We start from the raw sequence: 18,608 nt of genomic DNA, 5'->3' as shown, positions 1-18,608 counted from the left end.
GAAGCCGGGGGAAGGAAATAGGGAATGATGTAGATGAAAAGTTTAGCGAATAATTCTTCGTAAAACAATTTGATTAGAACGGTATCGTGTATGGCGCGATTTCGATTTTGCCGCAGCACGTTTATATGTTTCGGATGTAAAGATACAGTGCAAATGTGAGAGGAGTGGCGGAAGCGGCCGTATAAAATCTAAATAGCTGGCCGTAAAACAAGAAACACGTCGTCCTTACTCGACTGCTAGGTTGGTTGGAGAGAAAGAAAGAAAGAGAGAGAGGGAGAGAGAAATCTCACTCTTCCGTCTCTTCCGTTCGATAAAATCTGCTCTCGCTTCGTTCCTTTTCCGATCTCTGTTTGAAACGCAATGGACCCATCTTCTAACAGTCTTTTGAGCGCGTTGATATCGTTCGATTCGAGATAGGATAGTTCCTCGTAAATTCTTAACGAAAACCTCACGCGAAAATCGTTCGAGAATTTCGTTATTCCCTTCTTCCGAAATACGATACGGAAGTTACGACGAATAATTCTTGTCCGTGAAAATCGAACTTTAGAGAATCAGAAATTGCGTGCATTTTTTAGGCAAGGTTTATCCTCGAACATTTTATCTGTTCAAGCTTGTTTTGCATTTAGAAAGAGATATCTCATAGGAAAAATTAGTATTATTCAATAATAAAGTATAAGCAGACTGTACCTGATTTTGTCATATGAATTTACTAATCGTAAGTATTATAAAAAAATTAAACAAACGTTAATGCTAAAATGCTGCCTAGATATATACCTCGTTGAAAAAATAGTTTTTTATTTTTGAATGTCACTTATGAAAAACACATAAAATTATATCGTAAAAAATGATGAAATGCATATTTAAACGAATCAAATGAATCTAATGCAAGTTTTATTATCCCTTATTTAGACGGATGAGTTATAACTTTGTTTTTCTCAATGAAGGAATTCGAAATTCAAAGATTTCCAATTCGTCAAATACCGGTTGAATGTTATTCGTTATTTTTATCATTATCCGATTATGCTTTTGGTGTTTTCGTTAATTTTGGATTCAGAGAGGAAAGCTGACTCGGTACAAAGTTCTGAGCGTCGACGTATGTAAAATTCGTTAGTCACCGCAGAAAGCAACTCGCCACTCGTGAATAAAATAAGTCGAAAGCTTCTTTGTTACCACATCGAGGAGAGTAACTTTTTTTTTTTCTTTCCTCTTCTTCTCTCTCTCTCTACTTCTCTTTCAAGGTTTTCCACTCGTTTTCTCCAAACTGACGTTGAAATAGACCGGGATCCTGAATCGCCACAAGGCGTTTTCTCATAGCTGCATTTCGGAAAGAGAATGAGAAGGAAAAAAGGAAGAGATAAAATGAGGAAGAAAAAGAGAAATAGAAAGAGTTAGAGTAAAAGAGAAAGACAGAGGAAGAGAAAAGAAATGGTAGAAGCAACGAAGGGCTTTTAAAACCCTTTTTACCGATGAACTCCATAGAGTTTGGATGGGGAACAATGGCACGCTTCTGAGCTTCGTCGATTTACGATCGACGAACGATTTCGATCCATTGTCCCCGATCCATTAATTAAAATGTATTTTGCCGAGAGGACGCGCGTACGGATCATTTGTTTTCGTTTGCCGTCGGATCGAAGAACGATACGAAGTACAAAAGGATGTTTCGACGTTCGATGAGAATCGTTACGTTCGATGCGCCCCACTATGTTTGCGTCTATCGCAAAATGGTACTTTTCCTTGAAACGAATTTTTTTAATCAACGATTTTTATATCGCTGTAGTACGTCCATACGACGATACATTTTTTCCCTATTCTTTTTTTTCTTTTATTTTTTTCACCATTTTCTTCTTTTCCTTCCCTTTTTTTTTTTTTTTTCAATCAAACGTATAGAAAATTTGCGTCGCGTTGCGTTGAGTATGTCACAAATATATTATATAAACATGGATTCGGTTAATTGATTCTTTTATTATTTTTTACTTTTTTTATTCATCAGTTTTACCAACGCGCCGCGCATTTATAACATTTCGAACGATGCACGCGTGTTTCGTTAACAAAGTGCATAATATTGTTGGGAAAGTAATCATTAAAGGAATTTAATCTGGCGTTTATATGCGAATATAAATTACCATGGAGATCGAATAATTTGCTATGAAGCAAATGGTGCATTCGGTATAATTACCTTAATGAATCATTGATAGAAAATTTGTCGATAATTTTTGTATAACGTTTAATAGCTTTTCTTATTTTTAGTATTAACGTAATTTAGTTTTAACGTAAAGAGACCAGGTAGAAAATAAGAGATAGAGAGAAATAGAGAGAATTTATTTGAATAATTCAATTTATATATTCTGGTTATTTTATTTATCAGTATATATTACGAATATCTCTCACAGATAGATGGAATGTCATTGGAATTTTTATCATCAATCGATTGGTTTGAGCGATTTGAAGGAAATAAAAGAATCGCTGTACCGGTAGAAATCTGGTTGACTAGACGTAAAAATAGAAAGGAAAGAAATTGGAATGAAAGAAAGGTAGTAAAGAACGTTGAAGGAATGTATGTTATCGGTCAGTTTTTTTCATTCTCTTCGATCGTTTCAATATATTCTTGGCTTTATTTGCAATCGTTCTATCGTTCCTTTTTTTCGGCGCCATTTCTTTTCCGATCGTATACGAGCATCGTTCAAAATGATAATTCGAGTTTTTGTTAATGGAAATGCTAAGAAAATTCGAAGATAATTCAAACAAAATTCAAAACAAATTCAAAGAAGATTTCCAAGGAATTTGTAAATAATAATTGTTTAACAAAAAATACTACATCCGAAGGTACGTGTAAAAAATACGTAACGTTCGCGTTAATTTTAATCGCGATTAAATATTTTCGAGATATTTTACATAGTAGATTACAATAGATTCTTAATCTGTTTGTATAAGTTAACAATCAAACAGTAATGTCCCTTTCTCTCTGTCGATGAAATAATAATGCTTCTCTTTATCTTATTTCTTTCATCCTTTCTCTTTCGAGTTCTGTCCTTTTACGTCTCTTGTGAGTTCGAGCGCGAACTTTATTAAATATTAAAGAACGACCCACGAAAGCTACCGCTTTCTGTCTTTGCCGTCTCTCAAGAGTTTAACTTTTCTTTTTTCCACTCCAAATTTCTCTGTCCCCTTTTCTTGTTCTCTCTCTCTCTCTCTCTCTCTGTCTTTCTAGTGTCTATAGTTACTTCCATGTCTCTCTTCTTTACTCCCTTTCACATTCAGCACGTTTCTCACAAATCTTCACCACCCTTCTCTTGTTGAATTCTTTTTTTCCTTTATTTTCTTTCATTCCTTTTACATTCAATAATAAAAAGAAATATACCAGGACTTTATTTTCCATTGCATCGATGATAGCCATAAAAGTAAATTATTAGTAACTTTGTAAAATGTTTTTTTAATTGACGAACCTTTTAGATACTGCTCTTTCTCACTAGAAAATATGTAATCGGATTTGGTAGTAGCTAGGTTATGCTAGTCGAGAGAAAAAGGACCGAACAATCACTTTGATGGTATCGCGGTAGATAAAAAAAAGAGAAAAATAAAATTAAAAAAAAATAAAAAGGAATAACAAAAAAGGGAAAAGAGAAAGAGAAATAGAGAGAAATAGAGTGCAAAAGAGAGAGAGAGAGAGAGAGGAAAGATGAAAAAAGAAAAATACGATTTTGGGTAAACGAAACGAGCAAAAAATATGCGACATAGAGAAGGATCGGGTTGGACAGGCTTTTTTTGGTATAGGTTTCGAACAGCCGGTCATCGATTTCGCGTGTGCCGGTAGTCGTACGGTTGTGGGAGGATGTTGGAGGCAGGAGAAAAAAAAAGAACTGAAGGAAAAAGGAAAAAGAAAAAAAGAAAAAGGAAAAAAAAAATAGAAAAAACATAGGGGAAAAAAGAGCGAGCATAAAAAACAAGCTGGAAGAAGGATTGAAACTCGAGCGTGATAAACGTGATTGATGAGTGGCGGTCCACGATCGTTCTGCATTTCCGTGCAATATTTTCGCGGGGTAGAGTAAAAAAATATAGCGAACAGGGTATGGGGTGGGACAGGGGTGGGGGTGGGCGTTAGGGGCCATGGGGAAGCTTTGAAGCTCTGGGCGAGTAACTGGCTGACTAGTGGGAGGAATGGCACAGCAGAAGGGGGTGGTAGGGAGAAAGGGGCAAAGAAAAATCGTGTTAGCGTGTGTGGGACGACGAGCAACGGTCGACGAATGACGATCCGCGCTAGATCGTCGGAATCCTGAAATTTGCATTTATGATCCTCCAATTAGCGATTTTCTAGTTTGCCCGCAAATGCGCTTTTGTCGGGCCGTTACATTCCAATGCATAAATGAGAATAAGTTCACTTAAACAAATCATATTTATTCGCTATTTTTAATTCTATTTTCGTCGTCTTTTTCCTATATCTATTCGTTCTCGTTCGTTTTAACTTATTAGTCTCTAGTATCGTCGTTTAGTCGTAGGCGTTATCGTTCTCGTTGCCATAACTTTTGTCGTTGTCATCGTCGTCGCCTTTGTCGTCCTCGACGATGTCATTGAAACCAACATTTGTGCTTTTGGATTCCTTGCCATCATAAATCGCAAATCTATCAGTAGCTAGGGATCGTTCTTTTCTTGTTCGAGGATAAAGACGTTGTACGAGATAGAAAGTCAGAACTGTATTTTGTCGTAAAAGAATCGATCAACGGAGGTGGTCTTTGACCTCTATCTATCCGGAAAAGAAAGAGAAATCAATTTATTTCATAGCATATCGTTAACGAGGCGTAGTATCATTATGGATTTGAAAAGCAGTATATACCTATGTACAATATATGCTGATATATAATATTATAAAATATAATAATTGTATTGGAGAGATATTTTTAATAGAAGTGTTAATAATTAATACAGTGTTAATTAAGTAAAACACATATATGAAAAATGATATTCTGAAACTGCTTCATATTATTTTTTAATGATACAAAAATTTCCAATTTAATGCTACTACCTTGACCATTCCTTTCATCAAAAATGCACGAAGCTCTGTTATTGGATACTTTCCTGTCTCTACAACAGTTTCTATTTCACGTAAGTCTATATGCCATGGAAATACCACGGCGAACTTAATTTGCAATAATAAATTCTCTCTCTCTCTCTCTCTCTCTCTTTCTTTTACTTTGCAAACAAAACCACTTTTGATGTTACCGAAACAGATGAAGAAAATGGTCGAAAAGTTATACTTGCTTGCGTATGTAACTATGTAAAAATAATTTCCGCTGGCAATGAAAAATGGTTTAAAAAAGTCACGTTGAATAAACAAAAGTGTATTACTTCTGTGTACATTTTTGTCGAACAATATATGGAATCATAGGAGGAACGAAATATCAATTTTTCTTCAAATATTAATAAATATGTAGAATATTTTATTTGATAGTTATTTGATATTTTATTCAAGCAGGTGAGTACGTATAGACGGATAGGTAAATCATTAAATTCACGAGGTAAGAGTAACGTAGTGGATTTGACAAAATTTTTCTTTTTAAATACTTTTATATGCAAATTTTAATTTTTTGTATCGTAAAATGTTTCAATTTTGTATCGAATTTCTTACGTCGAAAATTCATGTGTATTATTTTGTTTAGAAAAGATATGACAAAATCATTCTCTCTCTTCGCATAAAAAAAAGGGCGATTGATCGATTTTTTAGATTTGTTATTGTAGTATTTGAGTTCTAAAGAAATATGCAAGAAAGGAAATGCTGTTTGGTCTATTCGATTGCAACTTCCTTGTGGTTTGAAGAGGTCACGGTTTACTTTTTTGACCTTTATCGTGTCGTCTCTTCTATTTTCTACTTCGTTTGGTTATGTAATCACTACGAAGAATATCAAAAGTTCTCTAACATAAGAACAAACATTGCATTGTCTTTCATTTCTATTTCTCCATTTGATTTTTTATTTTCCTTGTACAAACGACCACGAAGCAGAAAATGAATTTTCTGCTTCGAATCAAAAAATACGACAAGACATTCGAATTTTAAAATCATGTTTTTCCGGAGCACCGTTTTACTTTATTTTCTATTTCTTCAATTTCCCTTCTAAAAATGATCTTACACGTATACTTAAAATTAAAACATTTAGTAAAAGCATTGCAAAAGAAAAAAGAAAATTATACGTGGGTGGGTTGGGTCCATTATACGTGGTTCGAGTCTAGCATAGAAACAATTTTTTTCTCTTGGTATATAAAACTCATTTTGATTAGAAAATAAATAAAAGTTTTTTCTTGTTAAGGCTCAAAACTTTTCAATTCTGACGTAACCCATCCACCTATCTGACCATTTATGTCTCCTATATTTTACGTATTTATTTTGTCTTTGAATATTTTCTATGCAAATGTGGGTTTAATTGGAAAGACATGACGTAGTTTCAATATATATTCATAACAAAGAAACGTCGATCTGCGATATTAATAATCAAAGCTGCTTCGTTATACTATAGATCTTGATAACATAGGAGGGAAAGCAATTTGTGATTTTAAAATGGAACATCGTTGGAGAGACGTTTGAAACGTTTTTTCAATGAAATCTTTCGTGATAACATCGAAAAAATCTTTCGTGCACTTTCATTTATAACGCTTATCGGTGATAAGAGAAAGAGATAGATAGATAGATAGATAGATAGATAGATAAAGAGAGAGAGAGAGAAAGAGTACTTTTGAGTTTAGATTACGATATGCAGGAAAATGGATTTCGGAGAGCGTATCGTTTGAAGCACATACATATAGAGAATATGAAAATAGCGAAAGGAAAGGGCGGATGGCGTTGGAAAAAGACGAGAGTGGTCGGGTACTCCGATCCTCCTCCCATATTTCACAAGCACGTATATTTTTTTATATTCAAGTCGTTTTTTTGGCTCGTACGTACGCTTACTCGATCGCTCGCTCGTTCGTTCGTTTCTTCACTTTCTCCTTTTCGAGTAATCGACCAAATGAAAAAATCCAAATGGTAAAAGCTCCTCGAAGATTTTCACCACATTTAAATTCGACGTGTGCTAAGTTTCACGTAATATTTTACAAATGTTTCTTACTCGATGGACATTCCTCTTATATTATAGAAATGTACATATTTCAAAAATTATTATCGATTTTTTGAGAGAACAAATTTAAGAAAGACGAAATTAATGAATTTTTATAAGAACAAACGGAAGAATCTAGATTTGTTATTCAATTAAAATCTAATATCTAAGATTTGTCGATTACAATTAAATGGAAATAAGATTAATAAAGTAATTTTTAATCTAAAATAGTTATATTTCTACTGATCCACACCGCGGAGGAATCATTTCCGCCGGTTATAACCTTTGTTTTATCTCCTATTTGGCACTTTTACAAGTTCACATGGTAATATCAAGTGGAATGATACTGGCCGTACTCCAAGGACGAAAATTGAGCTAAGCTCGAGTATCGATGCTCAATCAGTTAGTAGGAATAACGGACGGTCTATGTAAGCTTTGTACAGTTACTGATATATATGTACATATGTACGTATACGTCAACGTTCTATCTCTCTTTCTCTTTCAGTTCTCGTGAAAAGTGTCTCGATTATCGCGTCTTATCACCATTTTTGAATTCGTTTCGTGGAAAATAGATGATCTGTTTCTCATAGGAGGGCGAAAAATCGCAGTAAATACTGTCTTAGCGGGTGGTCTCTTAGCGATTTATTGCAAATAAAGGTGCCATCGACGGATGAGAAAACGCTTGGCAGAAGGAAATAAGGCTAGGCCAGCGGAAGAATGGGGCCGCAGAGCAAAAGCCTGCCAGGAAGATATGTTCTCAGGATCAGAGAACGTGCGCAACCCGGAGACGCGATGCACGGAAATCGGAAAGACTCGTAAAGTAGAGGGAGACGATTCACCATCACCACCACTACCATCACCATACCCATTCTACTATAGCCAAGAACTTTCGGCTTTCCGATATGTTCGATGCAACCAGTCGGCCAAACTCACAAATTTTCGCGAATTCTTTTTATTCCATTTTTCTTTCTTTCTTTCTTTCTTATTTTTTTTTCTTTTTTTCTTTCTTTATTTCTTCTTCTTCTTCTTCTTCTTCTTCTTCTTTCGCTCTTTCATAGTTACCGTCTCCTTTTTCAACGGAGAAATAGAATTGTATCTTTTTCCTTTTAAAACGAATGGTTTATTTTTACGACTGCATGAGAAACTCTCTTTCGCACGCGCGAAGATGCATCTCTCAAGACAAATTGCATGGACGCGTTTTCTCCGCGATAATTTTTCCAACGAAATTACGAAAGTTTTCGTTCAACCGGCGACATCCAATATCATTTCCCGTTGATATTTGTTATCGAAATGGAACACGTAAATATTCCCAATGCAAAGAGAAATATTTTATTTTTAATAACGAGTTACGGGGAGTTATTTACTTCTCTCTTTTTTTTGTCCTTCTTTATTTCTTCCTTTAATAGTTTTATTTCCTTGTTTTATTTTTTTCTGCCAATCATAGGGAAAAACTCGTCGGTGGGAAAGTTTGCAAAGAAGTACGATATGGGCTTCTCCCAATCTATGCGCGGCCATGTATTGTGTCTCGACTTTGCAACTGAAAACTCGAAACTCGATATGCAACGATGCGTCGCGTGAATTTATTTAAATACCATGTGGAAACAAAGAGGAAACTCCAACGAGAGAGTATCGCTTCTCGCTGGGAGGAATGAGGAGGAGTAAAGTATCTCGAGGACAGTCCGTGTTATGTGTTTGTGTGTGTGCGTGTGCGTGTGTGTGTGTGGGTTCTTTACGCGAATGTGCAAAATGCAGAGAATCCAATCGCGGTGTTGATGGTACTGGTTACTAGTTCGCGAGGCAGTATCGATGCGACGATATGTAGCTCGGATTGGATGAATTTTGTTTACCGACTGACTGCCTGTAACTGTACAACCTGCAGAATCTTCTTTAAGCACTAAAACAAAACTTTCGGATGGTCCGAGTCAATGTGATAAATCAAAACTTCCTCTCTCTCTTTCTCTCTCTTTTTCTCGCAAAAGCTTGATAAAATACGTTTTGAATTTTAACGATGAATGTCTACCCACCGGCTTACACACAAAATAAAGAGATTTATAAACGGCCACGTTTATGCTGCTTATACTTTAACTAATGCAATCGCGTTATCGTTATTAAACGCTTTCGTCCATAACCTATTAATCTGAGTATTCGTTATACGGCGGATTTAATAATCGTATATTCCATCAACGAGAAAATTCGAAATCATTATTCGAATGCGTGAACCATTTGAAGAATGTAAAACACGAGCTTTGCAATATGGCCGGCGGGAATATTCTGACAAATTGAAGTATATCATAACCTTATATAATCGAATATCCTATTCAGTTCTATACTGTTATGGTATATATATATTTTCTAGATTCAGTATTGAGGAGTTGGTATTATATAGAAACGATAAATAGCTGCGAAAATAATTATCCGCCAACATTTAGATTTCTGTTGAAGTTGGTAAACGTTTCACAGTTCGTTTCTGAAAGTAAATTCTCTGAATTAATTAACGTTAATGTAAATATGTTTAATGATAGTTCAGTCGTTTTGAGGTAATTTTCAACGTTGCCTTTGCAACGATTCAACCAGTTTTTAAGCTTTAATACTGTTTTTCTTCTATTCCTTTTACCATTTAGGCAAATAATTATTTCTATCCAAGATAGAGAAGTTATCATGTTTCATGAATACTTTAATTATCTAATTAAGACTCTTTTACCAAAGATACATGGAATTTTTTGTTGTTATCTAAGAAGATCACTCGTTATATTATTTTTGAACGATATTCAAATATTTGTTTGTCGCGGATGAACCAACTGATGGATCAAATTTTATTTAAACAATTTTCACGAGAATGTCGATTAGGTAAGCTCACACGGGAGTAAATAACACGAGTGAGCCTTTATCTTGAATATCCGCTCTTAACTCCCATAGCCGTGCATGGTAATAAATAACCGGGTAAAACCGGCAGTGAACATTTATCGTATGCCGTGATTTGTGGAGTGAGTAGCTCTTTACAATGGTGCTTCTACAAGAGATGTCGGAGATGCGAGGAAACCAAAGGAAAGTAAAGGAAAAGCCGTCTCTACGTTCTCTTAGAAATCATTTCCTCTACTTGCTATCGAATACCTTTTTAGTTTTTTGCCAAAAGCCACATTTTTTTTCCTTTATCATCATTACTTAAAATGTCTATGTACGTATTAGGTCTGACGTATCCTTTGTTTCTAATTTTCTTGATTGTCAGAGGATTAGTGAATTAATTACCAACTTTCTTGTCGTTTCGTGGTCACATCTCCTGTCCGTAAAACGCTTCCAGAGTTTTTAGATCTTTTTTCTCTTTTTTCTATCGATTCCTCGACGTTACCAACAAATGGCTAAATTTCTTCTTCAAAGTGGCTTGGTTTTATCGCGAGAGCGTAGGACAAACTTTCGTTCGTGCTTCGCAAGTAGCAATTCTTTTCTGTCCAATTTATAGAGCTCACGTTTGTCCGATCTCCTCCTCTTTTCTCTCTCGTTCGAAACAACTCTCTAAACTAAACTGTTTCCAGTTTTCCAAAGAGCTTAAGGCTCCTCTTACAATTGCTCAAAGACGATGCCGAGATGCATTTTAGCTTCCAGTTAGAAACGTCACGTTTTTTTACATCGCTCATTCGGTTTTTCCGTAAAGACGCACGAGATGATAAAAAGATAAGAAATCTATTCTATGTTCTAAACGTTTTTATAGAGAGAGATAGAGAGCTTAAAAATATGTGTGCGTGATTAATATAAAACAAAAGATGTTTAATTAAAGCCAACAATAAACGGAATAAAATATTAACATGTGATGATACACGTTAAAAATAAATAAATAAAACAAACATGTGTGTGTGTGTGTGTGGCGAATCGATTGTATGTATAAAAGGTAAAAGTCGAGTAATGAAAAGTAGGAAAAGTACAAAGAGATTATTGCAACATGTTTGAAGAATCATTCTGCCGAAGGAAATGTAAAAAGAGATATAAACTATTACCTCTGGAAAAAGTATTTTATGCTATACAAATCTCGGAGGTCTAGGTCTTAAGTTTTTTTTCACATTCCCATTTCATGTCGCAATGACAATTTACGAGAAAATGACAATTTTTCTGAAATAAAAGGAAAAACAAAAAGAAATAATAAATTTACGTGAATAAAGATAAATTTGAGGAGTAAACTGTAAGATCTAAAATGATTTTAAATTGTTAATTTGTGTTTAACGCGTGTTTAATAATGGTCACGAGTAGATATCACACAGCAGGCAAATAATTAATTCGAAATTTAGATAGAGAAGTTCGCGTTTAATGGAAAGGAAGTTTCAAGAAGGGGAATTTTGATATTCGGATGGATGATCAAAGAGGAAGAGTAAACTCAGGAGAAGTTGAGAGGTGCGATTCTTCGTTTATAGGAGAAGAGAGTATGCTTTGCTACGGTGAATTCGAGTTTGTACGACTCGTCCGATAATGGGAAGTACGAAATAGCTTTCCAGTAAATGAACACGCACTATACCTTGCATTCCACGTGGGACGACGCACGAGAATGTGCGATGAGAAGCATTCACTTGAACGAACAGATCGTTAACCACCTAACGCGATACCAGGGCTAACTCGTATGACCTCGACCAATCCTAGAAGAAGTAACTTCTCCACAGCTGGTGCGATTTCATTTTCATCAATGGCTAATAGACTTTGATCTTTCATTCAGCTAGATCATTCGTACGATTTCGACTCCGATTGAATGTTACTTCATAATGAACCCTTTTTCAATACTCTCAGATTTATTTTGTTTCTTTACAGAACAATATATCGTGTTTAACATTTACACGAGATTACATATATCTTTAAAGATATTGGACTTACTTTATTTAGACATTACTTTCAAGATTAAAGTAAACGTGAGTTAAAACGGTATTTAATATAATATTACGAAATATATTATGCTTATAAAACGTATATTTTTAATAAATACTATCACTTGTAATATTCGAACGTTGTATCGTTAAAAATAATCTAAATATGATGTCGTAATAATAATTTCATCCTCGATGACGTTGAATTAGAATTTATTCCACGATATAACGTAAACGATATACCGTGAAACGTCGAGCGGACGGCAACATTATTCCTCGTTAATATTATTGTTGTTCGGCACTCGTCCATCCGTATCGATTAGGTAAATGTACTAACGCATCTACAACGAATGCATGTACCGATAAAGGAGATTTTGCTGGAATAGTTACGTCCTGCATTTCTTTCTGTGGTTCTCTCTTTGCAAGTTCATAAGCTCTTCCGAAGGATATGTTTTGTATCGAGAGAGTTTCACGCAAAACTTTCATCATGATCATCTCCATTACGAGCATATAAGATATTAACTAGATTAAATTGATAGTATCGAGCAGATTAAATCGATCGTGAATGGCCCTTTTATGCAATTTTCACGAACTATTTTAATTATATTCATTGCAAATATACATCAACGTTTTAATATTACAATTAAGATTTTTCGTACACCATTAATAAATACTTTTTAGAATAAGATAAAGAAAAAATTTAAGAAAAAAAAAGAAAAAACGATTGAATGACATTTATCGGAGGATTTTGTTTCTCCGATCGCGGTACTTCCGATGATTGCGCATTCACCACGTAGCTCTATGGAATCGAAGGGAACAAAATATTTGCGGATACCGAAAGAGCTCTAATCGTGGATTTTACGCGGTGCAATAGTTTTCATGCGACTGAACAGATCGTTAACCACGTGACATGGGGTATGCGGTTAACCTCAACCCCCTTTCTCTTCTATCTACGTTCTAGTTATTCTACACCTACCATTACCCGCTTACGATCTTGCGGCAGAGACCCAATCTAGCCACATGGAGCCGAATTGTATGTAACCATGTTGATTATTAATACTTCCCTCGGGATAAATTACATTGCACATCGACACGCCTAACGAGCTAAATTGCTATTGGAAATTAACCCAGTAGTACATAATCGCTATAGAACCGCTTTGTCTTACCTTTATCTCGCGTATCAGTTTCCTATCGATATTATCGACGTACTATTTGGTATAATTTAGAATATAATTGTAATGGTATCATGTCGACAAGATAATTGCTTATTTCGAGTATTGGAAGAAACGAACGTCGAAAATGTCTCGATTAATTAATATATTTTTCAACGTAATCGTATTATTGTACGACTGATGCTTTCTATACGTGTATACACGTGTATGGATATAGTCCATGCGTGTGCTTGGGTGTGTGTGTGTATGTGTGAGTGTGGTCGCACAGGTTAGGATGACCGTGCAGCACGTGTCTGATAAAGTACATATCGTTACCACTGACAGGGCGATGCTAACGTTGATAGATGCACGGTTATGAGCCACTTTGTAACGACGATAGCCATCCATCCTATTCTCGATATACTTCATTTCGAAATGCATTACGATTTGACTCACATAGCAAATGAAATTAATGTTAAATATAAGTTAACGAACTCGCCTGTGTGATGACAAGAAATTTATTGAATATGTCTTGTAACTTTAATTTAAAGATAAGAGGATAATATTTTATCGGATCTATGCTCGTTGTGTTAAAAAAAGAAAAAAAAAAAGAAAATCGATATGTAACTAGGACACCCGTGCTTCTTCTTCGAATTTAAACCAAGAATCGCGCGAGACGACATTACGAAAGAAGAAATCGACGCAAGAATTCGAGATTCTTTATGCGATGGGAAATTTTTTTTTCATTTCTTTTATTTTTTTGAGAATATCTTTTCACGTGCTCGAATAATATGGAGGTGTATTCAAAATAAAGAGAAAGAAACTGAGATAGAGAGAAAATAAAAGTGGAAAATGCACTTCGCTTGCACGTACAAATAACGAATGAGCAAAGCGGCAAGAGTAGAAGTGATCTCTCTCTCTCTCTCTCTCTCTTTCTCTTTCTCTCAAACTCGTGAAAATATCCGAGTATGTTCGTTGCGTTGTTTCCCGCAGGAATCTGTTTATTGGTGGAAGGTTATTAAGCGAAAGTTTCGTCTGGAAAACTACATATTCGTCGGTGTAATGTTCTTCTCTCACATTCCTTGAATACTCCTTATAATACGATTCTCATGAAATTCATTTAATTTGAAATTCATTAAACCAGTTACTTTCATAAGATTTCATTTTACGTTATTACAGAAAAATCCAACCAAATGAATACATAAGTCTATAATATCTTATTTTAATATATAGAACGATGTCATTATTGTAAAGTTATTTGACGAAATCACTTGACCAAATCGAAGTATTCCGAACACGAGTGCATCGTACGAAAAGTAATAAATAAAATTGTTTTTATTAAATGACAATTCTATAACATATAAAATGTAATATTACGAATACAAATAGGAAACGTAAAAAGCAAGTTTAATATGTTGCCGATGACGTCTCATAAAATTATTCGAAAACGTTAATTGACAATATCGAAATATTATTATATAAACGCATGCATACGTCCTATGCAGAAATAAAAAGAGAACAAAGAAATAAAAATTAATAAAAATATAATAAAAGAAGAATAAAAATGAAATTGTTAAATCGACGATATGTATTTTCATGACAAAAAACTGACGGGATATATTTATATTTGATATTTTCAATATATTGTCCAGGAAATGGATTTAAAATGAATCGGTTTATTAACCGATCTCGCATATTTGCGAGAGTACGTGTTTTGAAACGGAGAGAATGAGAAAGACGGGGATAGAAAGAGAAACGAATAAATAGGAGAAGAGTGAAGTGGAATGGCTGTATAGTTAACGGAGAAACCGACCACCAACAACAACGAGATTTCTAGGAGAATGTGCGGGTGATGCCATAGCGATTACCAAGCGAGTTAATGCCAAATGTTCGCATATATATGCGAACGGAGGGATAATACAGGATACATCGAGTGGCCGATCAGACACTCTCGTAAATAAACGGATAACGATAGCTCGTATCTGCCGGAAACAAGCAGACGTTTCCGCTCTGCGATCTCAAACACCTAAATCTTCTTTACGATAAATTAGATGAAAACGGATAAGGAGTACATAATTTCACGTGGAGTTTCCAAATTTGACACCCCTCGGTTTATTATTTCCGTCTTGATATTTCATGAGTATGATGAAGTATGATATTCGTTGGATTGCTTTATCATAATACAATATTCATTGTTCACGATACGTAATATGTGTGATATTATTTAGTAATTTCTCTAAAATGTTTATATATATGTATATAATCGCGAATTTTGTACGTTACGTCAACGTTGCTACGATTTTGATTCGAGGAAAAGTAAGAGAAAGTCTCGGAAAGCTTTTTTCTCGATTGGCTTTTGAGCAATTGGGTGAATCTTTTAGTTCGCTTTAAAATGAATGTAATAAGTTGGTCGATTCTTTCGAATCGCGAGCGTTAAACTTCCCTTTTGCTTGAAATGAGGAGGGATAAAAATGTTCTCTAGCGTATCAAAACGATTCTCCTTTTAAAAAGACGACCGAGAATTACGAGGATTTTTGTTTGAAGACGATCGTAGAGCAGCGTAGGAATACGCTTGCGTTAGAATGAAATTCCAATCCCGGTGGTTGGTATGGTTCTCTTCCCCTCTCTCTTTCTCTCTCTTTCTTCCTATCGTTTCTCTTTTGTCCTTACCAGCTTGAAGGAATTTATTGGTATAATCGAATTTATTCTTTCGAGAGGAGAGAAGAGGATCGCTTGGAAAGTATCGAAACCGCGATATCCTTCACCCTTCTTTTACTTTTCCGTTTCCGTTTTCCTACCGATTCAGGAGGATCGAATGGAAAACCGTACTCACAGTGCACTTTCAGTTTCCATCGATCCTCTATGGCTGCTTCCGGTAATTTTGGATTCTCTGCACGACATGCGAGAAACTTGCCGTCATCCTCGATGGTTGGTATCAAATGGAGAACGCTTACGCTCGTACTTCCTTCCTGAAACTGAACATTTTTCGTTTAAACATTAAAAAGGAATTTAATCTAATAAGAAGTTTGAAAACCGCAACGCGTCCTATCGATCGTTATAATTACATTCCTTCTACTATAATCCGGCTAACTTTTGAATAACATATTATAATACCTGTTCGTGTTTTTAGTTTAATAATTTGAAAGTTTTTTGTCTTCTTTTAAATTTATTTGCTATTTCGATAAATAAAATCACGAAACAATTTTTTTAAATCATTATTTAAAGTATAATAATATCATTGATCGATAAGCACGCGTATACAAGCATGACGTGTTAGCTGTAACGTTAAGAATTCTTTATTGAAATCTATTGTTTATATAGTAATGACCATTTTGCGTTTAATTTTGTACCAGTGATGAATATGCAAATACAAAGTTAACATTGAACAATGAAAAGTTTACAATGTTTATACTTTCGATGCAATTTTGATTTTTATTTGTGTAATAAATTACATGTAGAGGTTTATTATTTTCATGGATAGAGAGTATGTGATTTTTTGTTTTGTTTTATACCGGAGCTCCTCATATATTTGTTTTTTTATTTACAAAATAACTTTTATATATATATATATATATTTTAATTTAATGAAGAATAAAACTTGCAATTTTTTAAAATAATTTCTGAGTAAACAACGGGCAACATTTTATTTAGTTCAGCTTGAATATTTTAGATAAAAATTTTCGTACAGCAATGTTTTCCTTTTAATTAAATGTATTGTTATAATTACATTAGTAATAATTAAAGAATGTACAAATATAAATAATTAAAGAAAATATTGAAAAAAAATTCATCCGTTTAATTGAAGAACAAATAACGATAATGATTGTTAGTTGCAATGATGATAGAAAAATGTTAATTATATAGAATAATTATCCGTGGAAGGTAGCTCGGGATTGTTTATCGAGTAATTAGGAAAGGTTTTTACGTCTTTAATAATATCGTTTAAAGAAGAATGAGAATCCATGCGGTTTAAGGGATGATTAAACACAAAAACGGTGAAATGTTAGACTCTTCGATCGAATCTAATTGAAAATTAAATAACGTAAAACTTCATAGAAAATCCGAGAGTATTTTTTTTCTTTTGTTACTGTTATCCTTTCTCTGTTTTCGGTATTAATTTTCATCCAAGTCAAAGCAAGGAGATTGGATTCCATTCGGATCAAGTTTGTTGATCGTTCGACTATTATTCGCATATTGAGAATCTCTAATTACTATTTCATAAATCGATGATATAGGCAAAATGGTCGATTGTATTGAATTCTATAAATAAACGTGGTCACGTGAACATTAATGCTATATCGTCTAGCCGTACCATTCAACCTTCCTCCACTTTTCTATATCCCTTTCTGTGTTTCTGTTTTAATATTGATCCTACAATTTCAATAAGAATTGTCATCGAACTGTAAAAATAACGTTATTCAAAATTCCTCTTATTATATTTCCATCGATTTATGATGAGAAAAATAATAAATGAATAAAATTCGTCGCGCGCTTTCTTCAATATTTCATTTCAAAACTTTAATATACAAAAGAGCTTTGTAATTTGAAACATCAATATTTATTATAATGAATTATTATGATGAATTATTATAAAAGAAGAAATTTGTTAGAAAAAAAGAAATTAAAACGGGGACGAGTAATTTTCTATAATTCGATTTAAAAAGATTGAGCATAGGTTCAGAGGGTAGGAAAAGTATCATTCGAGGTTTGCTAAGAGAGGTCGAATTCTTCGATATTAAAATCACACGAAGCGAGATGGAATTGGCCTCAGTATTAAAAGCGTATGCTATGTTATACGTATACGCACATTATACGTGTATACATGCATATGAATATATATACATACATATATACATATATATGTATATACGTACACGAATGTATAGTTGTATAGGAATATACAAGTATAAAGAAGGAGAGAGATTTCACCATCCAATGTGAAATCTCGCTTGCTAGTTGAAAGAGACGTAGATAGTAGCAAGGTATATGGAACGTTACCGGCAACGAGAAATGCGAACCATTGCCAGACGCAATTTTTATCGCACTTTTTTCTCTTTATAATGCGCGACTTAACACTTCCAAGGACTGAAATTAATTTCTTTTCTTTATATTTTTTTTTATTTTATTTTTTTTATTTGTTTTTTTAATTTTATTTTATATTCCTATCTTTTCCCTATATTTTTATTTAGATAAAGATAAAGAGAGAGAGAGAGAGAGAGAGAGAGAGAGAGAGAGAAAGTGCGAAGGTAAAGAAAAACAAGATTGATTTTCAAAAATAATCTCGATCCAGGAATATTTCATATTGCCACGCGTTCGATTTAGGATAATTTATTACTTTTTATTTACTTTACGGGACATAATTAAATACGTAGGATAAGTTTGGAAAATAAACTGTGGCTTGTATATTTAATTAAAAAAAAAAAAAAAAGAAATTTATTTCGACACACAATCACACCCAATGCACACATTTACATGAGACATTGGTAATCGACAAATACGGCTCTTCGACAATTACGATCTTATACCTTTGACTATTC

At 34.1% G+C, this 18,608-nt stretch overlaps 1 protein-coding gene across 1 annotated transcript in view; it reads right to left on the bottom strand.

The window, feature by feature from the left end:
* Positions 1-18,608, bottom strand: part of LOC122523105 (nephrin-like) — a 130,596-nt gene that overhangs the window by 27,203 nt on the left and 84,785 nt on the right. Inside the window, exon 8 of the mRNA XM_043644687.1 lies at positions 15,905-16,046. Coding sequence (XP_043500622.1) covers positions 15,905-16,046 — 142 coding nt within the window. The remainder of the gene's footprint in view (positions 1-15,904; positions 16,047-18,608) is intronic.

Source organism: Polistes fuscatus, unplaced genomic scaffold (genome assembly GCF_010416935.1).
Source record: "Polistes fuscatus isolate 324 unplaced genomic scaffold, CU_Pfus_HIC Scaffold1, whole genome shotgun sequence".
Lineage (NCBI taxonomy): Eukaryota > Metazoa > Arthropoda > Insecta > Hymenoptera > Vespidae > Polistes > Polistes fuscatus.
The sequence above is the reverse complement of the archived record's forward strand: the minus strand, read 5'-3'. Positions and strand labels throughout refer to the sequence as shown.